Source organism: Syngnathus leptorhynchus, chromosome 16, assembly GCF_054491065.1.
Source record: "Syngnathus leptorhynchus isolate UIUO chromosome 16, UIUO_Slep, whole genome shotgun sequence".
NCBI classification, from domain to species: domain Eukaryota; kingdom Metazoa; phylum Chordata; class Actinopteri; order Syngnathiformes; family Syngnathidae; genus Syngnathus; species Syngnathus leptorhynchus.
Window position 1 is genome coordinate 1071892 of NC_141210.1, and position 9182 is coordinate 1081073.

Sequence of the window (9182 nt, forward strand, 5' to 3'; positions counted from 1 at the left end):
CAGTCAAGAGTGTGACGTCATGACGTGCTTGAGCCTGCCCGAAAATGTTCTCCCGTGTTGTCGGGTCTCGAAGCGCAGGACTTTGCCATGAAATAATACACTCGCATCCATGAAGAACCGGAAAACCAACAACGTGTTTGTAATCTGAAGACATTCACCATCCGTCCGAGTCGTGAAACGGTCTCGTTAAGGAGACCCGAAGGAGAAGTTTGTGGGATCGTTTTTTCCTCGGAGTGATGTCGAATCCTGGGACTCGGAGGAACGGTTCCAGCATCAAAATCCGACTGACAGGTAAAAAGAATCGAGAGTGGAAGACACCACAAACTGCTTGTTTCCATTTGGATCTGCGGTGTATCGTGAGGGGTAGCCAACCCGGATTAGCTTTGAAGGTCTGCTATTTGCCTAAACATCCGGTTTTTGTAGGCTAAACAGAGGCACAAGTGCTAGCTTGTTAGCCGCAATGCAATGCAGAGCAGAGCAGAGCACTATGGAGAAATAATTCACTGTCCAGTGGAACTTGCACCCGAGCCATTCTTCGGGTCATTGGTAACATAGCCTCTTCAAAACCATTAATACGTGATGAATTATTAACACAAGCCAGTCGGCGTTAGCTTACTCTGTAGTTAACGTTGACCGCTAATGCTCACTAGCTACGCCCATCGGGGGGGGCTAATCAACCACCACCACCCTAAAAACAACATTTATACTTCACCGCATCTTAACACAAGACAGATTTGGACAGAAATCGAATCTATCAGTGTGTTAATTTTCGCAGCCGATTGCATCTGACAGCTATTTTTAATCATTGTAACTGATTGACATCGTAATGCTAATCCTTATCCGTTGTGTCCCCCCTTCTTTTCTTTTTTTTTTTTGTGGTCTTTTGGCTGCTCAATTCAACCATTTAAGGATGTTTGCTCTCTCTCCTGTGTCTCTGCTGCAACAAAGGCTTCTCACTGTAGCCGCTGTGACCCCACAGGGCTCCCAGGGGCCTCTATTCAAATGGAAATGTCACTCTGTGCCTAGGGCCAGACTTCTTGGTCACCTGATGCTAAAAGGTTTAATGGACATATGTTGCGGGAGAAGCAAGCTCAGGGCGTACCACTTAAACAAGGATGTGGCACATACAAAATACAGATTAATGATTAAACCTTTGCAATCTAGTCGGAAAACATTTAGTCGTTCTGCCTGTCACCTGATATTGCTGGATTAGATATGTATTTTTATAGTAAATTTATTTTTAAGAATATTGTATATAAATTAAATGGAAGAAGCTGCAGAACAAATATTTAAATTTCACATTGGTGTAAAAATCTGCTGAATGACAAAGAGTCTGTTGTGTTTTTGCATTATTAGCCAGATGAGCCCTTGTGTGTGTGTGTGTGTGTGTGTGTGTGAGTGTGTGTGTGTGTGTGCCTGACCCAGACGTTCATTAGTTTTGCTTGAATGCAAACAAAGGTGATTATCCATGACCATGCCCCGCCCCTACAGGTATGAGGGGAATTCTAATTGGCCGAGGAATGTGCGTTGACGCGAAGAACCAATGGCGGTTTTGCCGCTTGGCTAGCCGGTGTGGTTTTGTTGAGTGTCATGCTGAGGGGATGTTTGGCCTACATTAGCACCCGTGGCAGACAAAGGCGTCCTCCTGATTTGACTGAATGAGCAATATTCATATGATCATGTGATAATGAGTAGTTGGGATTTTGTCCAATCCAGTAGTGCAACGTTGACAGTCATCATCTGTCTATAAAATATTCTTCCTCATAGCCCTTATCAGAGTTTCTTCTTATCTCAATAGTGATGATGGCAACACACTTTGTTGGATGCTAAAATAAAAAATGTTCTAATGAATCAATCAGATCAGGTGATAAGAGATGGGAAGGAATTCTAAGAAAATAATCTGCTTGCCTTTTAAGTGCCTCCTATGCAGTGAATATTTCCGCCCAAAAACTCCAGCGTAGTTGGGTCAAAGGTAATACAAAGGCTTGTTTTGTCTAGGCAAGCGGGATGTTCGTGGGCTTACTGCGCAAAACATTGGCGGCTGAACGTTTGCTCGCTCGGGCAACACGTGCTGCTTGGGCTTGGTTGCCAAGTATTTGGATTGTGCGCCCATTTGGCTCTTTGGACACGGGACACTCACGAGATCGGGTGGAGATGAAGGAAATAGATCAGGAAAAAATATCATCGTACACAATCTAGAGGGAAGGAATCCAAATCACACCAAGTAGCTTGCGAGTGAGGAAAGGGGAGACAACGTTTAGTTGGCAACCTAAGCACCGCTAATCCTCTCGCGAGCAGCATGTGCACAATCGTACACATGTATCCTAGTTTGAAAGACAAATCAAGCTACTTATTTCTAGTTGCACGAAATCCCGTCGATGTTTGCATGCAAGTGATTTTTTTTTTAACAAATACTTTACACAAGCCACTTTAAATTGATCAGGAAACTGCACACGTTGCCCTAAAAAAAGTATTGATATATTTGAAATCATTTCAGCTGCAAAGCTCTCGCATAGCCGAGTCCCGAAAAAGCACATTGTGGCTTTTTTTTTTTTTTAAACGTTCCCCGAGACGGCAGTCGTTCACTTTGGTCAGCGTCACCCTTGTGATGTTTCTACTCATTTCCCCCCCCCCCCCCCCATCAAGACCGGATGAAAAGGATTCTTCCCCTGCTGGCTCCCACCGGTTCTCAGGTTCTCTATAAAAGATCAGTCTTGAATGCCAAAAAGGAAAAGCAGCAGTGGGGAAGTGGGGAACCAGCTGAGCCCGTGTGTGTGTGTGTCTACCAGGCATGACCTTGGCAGAAAGAGGAATTTCCTGAAATGCAGAGAAAGGCCCCGTCACACATTTACTGCCACCAAAGAGATGGACAAAAGCCCAAAAAGAGAGAGAGAGAGAGCGTGAGGGGGAAAAAATTGTCCTTCTCGTTTTCCTGGCAAGAGATGGATGGATGAGTAAAAAGCGGGGGGGGGGGGGTGTTACTTGAGCAGTGACAAAATACGTAAGTGGATTCAGGATAGATCAAGAAATGCAATTCGGCTCGTCTGCTGGTTGCGTGTGCTTCTGGTGTGGTGATGTCTCGCTGTGGAATGTGTGAGTCAAGGGAGAAGGGAAGGATATCTCTCTCTGGCAGCCAGTCATTCTCCTCGGGTTATTCACAGGAAGCAGATGAGGACACGGCAGACATATCTCCGCCACCACAGTCACCACATCCGAAAAAACCTGCGGCGGACTGACTTCCTTAACGGCCGTCTGGGCCAAACTACCATTTTAATTGCGACACAGAGCCCGGGATAACATTGCGGGCGGGCGTGGTGGAACAAATCAATTAGTCTGTCAATCAATAGATGGCCAGATAGCTCTGCGCCATCATTATTTTTATCTTTTTTCTTCCTCCTCATGACACGGTCGACTTTAGGGGACAAGAAAAATGCCATTACTGTATACAATTGAAATAAAATAATGTATTATTCCTCTGTGACTGTGGGTGGCCTCCCACTGTGCATGATTTCTATCTTCATTTTTTTTTCTTTTTTTCCTGAATAGCAGCATGCAACCTACACAATTTGACTTGTTCCATATTAATGATGTCCTATCCTTCCCTGCAGTATTATGTGCCAAGAACCTCGCAAAGAAAGACTTCTTTCGTAAGTTGCTCTTTTGTTTTGCATGACGCTTGACTATAGATTGAATGAGTTCCTTTGTGCGCTATGTTTTTGCCCTGGCAACTATTTGGTTAGATCAATGATTCTCAGGGTCCGACATTAATGGTGGCCAGATGGCCCTGGGCCAGTGTGGCACTGTTGGGCCAGCGCTACCACTCCAAAAGGCTTAATGTTGGACTTTTGAACATTTAATGTACTCTCGCCACACTTTTAGAATCAAACTGTTCATGTTACAGTGGCTTCATATATTTGTCTCATTAATCCAGGACATTCTGTTTTATTATCGTTCAGTTGTATTCAACTTATTTTTCTATATTAAGCACAGTGAGGTTGAAAAGCAGCGAGTTGGATGCTAACACTTGTGAATGGTGGGCACACAGGTCTACCCGATCCTTTTGCCAAGGTTGTGGTGGACGGATCGGGTCAATGCCACTCGACAGACACAGTTAAGAGCACACTGGACCCCAAATGGAATCAGCACTATGACCTGTAAGTTTACAAATCATGTTTCAGTTCATGTCACGCATCTCATTGACGCATCATTTTTGCTGGCAGTGAATGAATTCATATTAGCTCCGATTTGTTTTGTTTTTTCCCCTCAATAGCATTGTGATGTTTTTTTTTTTTTCAGCTACATTGGAAAGGCAGACTCAATCACCATCAGTATATGGAACCACAAGAAGATCCATAAACGACAGGGGGCGGGCTTCTTGGGGTGCATTAGACTTCTTTCAAATGCCATCAGCAGACTAAAAGACACAGGATGTAAGCGCTCTTGTTTTTTCTATCTTTGTCTACAAAGCCTCTGCTGCATCAACGTGGCATCATGAAAAGGGCTTTTAATAAAAAATAAAGGGTCTTTTTATGTCCCCCTCCAGACCAGCGGCTAGATCTTTGTAAACTGAACCCCGCAGACAGTGACGCAGTGCGGGGACAGATTGTAGGTGAGTCTGCACAATGATTCTCTCTCGCTTTTTTTCCGTGTGTACAGTCGCCCCAATATATTCATGGGCTGACATTTACGCTATGATTTTTTCTTTTTTTCTTCTCTCTTCCTTTTTTAGTAAGCCTGCAGACACGAGACCGCATAGGTAGCGGAGGCCCTGTGGTGGACTGTCGAGGTCTACTGGAAAATGATGGGTGAGCGCGCCGAGCGTCAAATAGGATGAAAATGTCTTCTTCTACTGCCAGGGGTTTATGTGGGTGTCTCTTTGTTTAGGCCCGTGTTAGAGGGATGCTTCAGTGAAGAACCCCTGCCTTATTCCGACCCCACCGGTGCCGCGGGCGGCGGCAACTGCCGTCTGGACTCGCCTAGTCAAGAAAACCGTCTTCAGTCCCAGCGAATCCGGGGGCAGGATTCCCGAGGCCATGGCCACACCCCTCAGAACAGACCTCACGGTCACCAACCGCCCGACCTGCCCGAGGGATACGGTCAGTCCGACAGCTCATCGCGTATCACCTCCATCGGTCCGCTCATGGTATTCCCTCGCTTGTTGATCTCCATACAGAGCAGCGAACGACAGTGCAGGGCCAGGTGTACTTCCTTCACACGCAGACAGGTGTCAGCACCTGGCATGACCCTCGGATACCCAGGTGAACCATCTATCGACGTATATGTCGCTAGCGATCAATGTCAGCCCCTTTGTTTTTGACTATCTGGACCGATGCGTGATTGCAGGGACCTGGCCAGCGTAAGCTGCGAGGAGCTCGGTCCGTTGCCGGTGGGCTGGGAAGTCCGAAGCACGGTGTCGGGGCGCATTTACTTCGTCGACCACAACAACAGAACCACGCAGTTCACCGACCCGCGTCTGCACACCATCATCAGGTTGCCGGCAGGGCTGAAAATACATCTGAATCTGGCCCCATGCATGCATGGAAGGAATTTAGAGATATCGCCGACACATGGGCAAAATAAGTCGTTTCAACGCTAATCTGTTGCTAATCTCACTGCTGCAATGCGCAACTCACACTCAATCCGACCTAGTAAACGTGTGATTTGATTTTTATGGTGTATAATCTCATCCATTTATTGTATGCATGAACAAAAACGTATGGTGTCGTCCCTCTTACAGCCAGCAGTCCCAAGTGAAGGAATCCTCACAGGCCCCACAGATGGACGTGGGGGTTGACGAGGGCGGAGGAATGGGCGGCGTGGTCGGCGGCGACGGGGACGTAGCGGCGCGCTACGAGCGAGACCTGGTCCACAAATTGAAGCTGCTGCGCCACGAGCTCTCCCTGCAGCAGCCCCAAGCGGGACACTGTCGCATCGAGGTCTCCCGCGAAGAGATATTTGAGGTGGGCACCTCTTTTAGTGAGTGCTATTCAAAATCTGCATAATAACAATGAGGTGAAACGCTGCTCCAAAAGTTGGCCTCTTTACTGTTAGGGGAGTCTCTAATGAAGGTTGTTGTTTTAGGAGTCGTATCGGCAGATCATGAAGATGAGGCCCAAAGACCTCAAAAAGCGTCTGATGGTTAAATTCAGAGGCGAGGAGGGCCTCGACTACGGTGGCGTGGCGAGGTGATTCTCTCCTAAAGACCTGTTCAACTCATGTTTGTGGTACAAATGAGTTTGAGCTCCATAACGTTGCGGCGGTTCTCCGCAGGGAGTGGCTGTACCTGCTGTGCCACGAAATGCTCAACCCTTATTACGGCCTATTCCAGTACTCCACGGACAATATCTACACGTTACAGATCAACCCTGACTCCTCCATCAACCCCGTGCGTACCCTCAGACACGTACAACACTTTACAATTGAGTTGATGGCTTATATCTGTCCATATTTCAGGACCACCTGTCATATTTCCACTTTGTGGGCCGTGTAATGGGGCTGGCCGTTTTTCACGGCCACTACATCAACGGGAGCTTCACGTTGCCCTTCTACAAACAGCTGTTAGGCAAACCCATTCAGCTCAACGACCTGGAGACGACCGACCCAGAGTTGCACAAGAGTCTCGTCTGGATATTGTAAGTTGGAGAAGCGAGGACAGAATGGGAAAAAAAGAAATCGACCGGCATGACAACTAGGAATGTTGACATTGCGTTTGCAGAGAGAACGACATCACTTCGGTGTTGGATCACACCTTCTGCGTGGAGCATAACGCCTTTGGGAAGTTCCTACAACATGAACTGAAACCTAACGGCCGTAACATTCCTGTTACGGAGGAAAACAAGAAGGAATATGTGAGGTAAAAGAGACTAGAAAATAATCTCATTCTTTGCTCGATTGAATGACCACGAAGGAAAATATATTTCTTGTTCTCCTTAGGCTTTATGTGAACTGGAGGTTTATGCGAGGAATTGAAGCCCAGTTTCTGGCTCTCCAGAAGGGATTTAGCGAGCTCATCCCCCAACATCTCCTAAAAGCTTTCGACCATAAAGAACTTGAGGTAAGTTTATTTATTTTGAAGCTAATTGGCAGCGCCTTTTGAATCGATTATCTTTACGATGCCCTTTGGCAGCTGATCATCGGCGGTTTGGGTAAAATCGACCTGGCCGACTGGAAGAGCAACACGCGCTTGAAGCACTGTACGAGCGAGAGCAACGTGGTGCGGTGGTTCTGGCAGGCGGTGGAGGCCTTCAGCGAGGAGAGGAGAGGACGCCTGCTGCAGTTTGTCACGGGCTCCACCCGGGTCCCGTTGCAGGGCTTCAAAGCACTGCAGGGTGGGTCATGCACCGGTTCAGTAGGCCACGCACGTATTTTGGGGAAGGGAATACAAAGCGGCTAGTATTCTGTTGCGTGAATGGCAACAGGTGGATACACTTCAACGGGTTTTCTGCCATCTAGTGGATGAGCAAAATGTTCCGTGTAGCAGAATAGAGCAGTGATAACTAGAATGTATGTGTGTAAGGCTCTACAGGTTCTGCAGGACCAAGACTCTTCACCATCCATTTGATAGATGCCAACACTGACAACCTGCCCAAAGCGCACACGTGGTAAAGACATTAAGCCAACAGATGTTTTTTTTGTTGTTGTTGTTTTGTTTTTTTGTTAATTGTCCCTCTCTGTGTTGTAGTTTCAACAGGATAGACATCCCGCCCTACGAGTCTTATGAAAAACTTTATGAGAAACTGCTGACTGCTGTGGAGGAGACCTGCGGCTTTGCTGTGGAGTGAAGAAAGGCCCTCCAACCAAATCAACGTACACAGTCACACGTGTGCTTGCACTTGCATTCAACTCTCTCTCTCTTTTTATTTTTTTTTTAAATGTTCACGACATGCACAGAACATGCACAGAGTACAGCCGGCGGCCAAGCACGGCAAGTTAAAGGCGCAAGCACAGCAAGGAAGTCAAATGGGGGGGGGGGGGGGGGAAACAAAGTATTTTAAAAAATCTTTTCAAATGTTTTGAAGAAGCATTTTTACCTTTTTGGTTTTAACAAGCTATGATGTCAACTCCTCGGAATGTCTACAGGCACAGCGAACTCGTCACCAATCTTGAGCCGGTGCAATGATGTCTGGACGGAGAACAAAGCTGAGGCTGACTGTGACGTGTGTGTACGTGTGTGTGTGTGCGTGTGTGCGTGGGTGTGACACATCCCAATTGACTGACTCGTTGTCATGCGTTCACTTTTGACCACTGTTGCGTTTCCGAACACGTGCATGTGAGACAGCGTGGGTGTGGCATGGCGCCCGGCTTCCGCTGCAAAAGGATGAAATGAGCCCGCTCCTCCGTTTGATTCCGTCTGTCCCGTTTGTACGTACCTGCGACCACTCTGATCCACGCTCATGTTTTATTATTTATTACTAAGTGATTACTGACCAAGCTGCTATATGCTCTGCAAAGAGCTCACACTAATCCTTTTCATCCCCTGTCGCCGAGTTGATGGCTCAATTCACTTCCGATTCAAGTAATCCACCAAGTGGTTTTTGATTCATTTCTATACTTTTTTTTTTTTTTAACATGCATAATGATGCAAATATCCTTATGTGTATATAAACTATGAATGCGATGGTATGTTTATTGAGGGGAAAGGGATCAATCTTCCAAGCCCTGATTTTCAAATTTCCCTCTCCCGAGAGGTCAGGCGTGTGACAGATTTCTAAATGAGCCGAGGAAATACAAAGAAGGTGTCAGCTTCAGGAAAGTTTTTCGTGACCTCTTTAATAAAAGCTCAAGCCTTTCACTTTTAATATCAATGTATTTTTGCCCATCTGTTATTTTATTTTATTTTTCCTCCGGCCCTTTGTCGAGTACTCATTAACCTCAAGGCAGCCATGAATGAACAAGCGCTCTTTACCGTTACGTCCTCCACGGATGTGAATGAATGAATTTAAAAGAAAAAAAGAAAAACTAACTCAAGTGAGAAATGTGGAAAAGATTGGGCTTTACTGTAGATTGATGACTGTTAAGCAGAATAGTTTCAATCTGCATTTTTTAGGTTCTGCGTTCACTGTGTAATGGATGCAAGAGTATTGAAACTTACTATGTACTAAAACATTTATGAAAAAATACCTTGTAAATAAGATTATATTAAAATAAATTGAAAATAGTGTCCTTGTGTAGTGTGATTAATT

At 46.0% G+C, this 9182-nt stretch overlaps 1 protein-coding gene across 2 annotated transcripts; it reads left to right on the forward strand.

Moving 5' to 3' along the window:
• smurf1 (SMAD specific E3 ubiquitin protein ligase 1) lies at positions 1-9158 on the forward strand. Of its 2 annotated transcripts, none has more exons than XM_085934220.1 (18): positions 1-291; positions 3609-3647; positions 4046-4154; positions 4297-4430; positions 4544-4609; positions 4730-4805; positions 4885-5096; positions 5174-5258; positions 5344-5490; positions 5738-5960; positions 6082-6185; positions 6271-6385; positions 6454-6632; positions 6716-6853; positions 6934-7054; positions 7127-7328; positions 7517-7601; positions 7682-9158. In XM_085934220.1, exons 1-18 carry the CDS (start codon positions 237-239, stop codon positions 7779-7781), a joined length of 2190 nt encoding a protein of 729 aa, XP_085790346.1. In that variant the 5' UTR covers positions 1-236; the 3' UTR covers positions 7782-9158. The 2 variants fall into 2 exon arrangements, with proteins under 2 accessions (XP_085790346.1, XP_085790347.1); XM_085934221.1 differs by having other exon boundaries at positions 7526-7601.
• The last annotated feature ends 24 nt before the right edge of the window (positions 9159-9182 follow it).

Excerpts from the sequence above, each read along its gene's own strand:
- smurf1 (XM_085934220.1), top strand. The coding sequence starts at position 237 with ATGTCGAATCCTGGGACTCGGAGGAACGGTTCCAGCATCAAAATCCGA. Across the intron at positions 292-3,608 it reads CATCAAAATCCGACTGACAG|TATTATGTGCCAAGAACCTC; the intron begins GTAAAAAGAATC and ends CCTTCCCTGCAG. Across the intron at positions 7,602-7,681 it reads CTGCCCAAAGCGCACACGTG|TTTCAACAGGATAGACATCC; the intron begins GTAAAGACATTA and ends TCTGTGTTGTAG.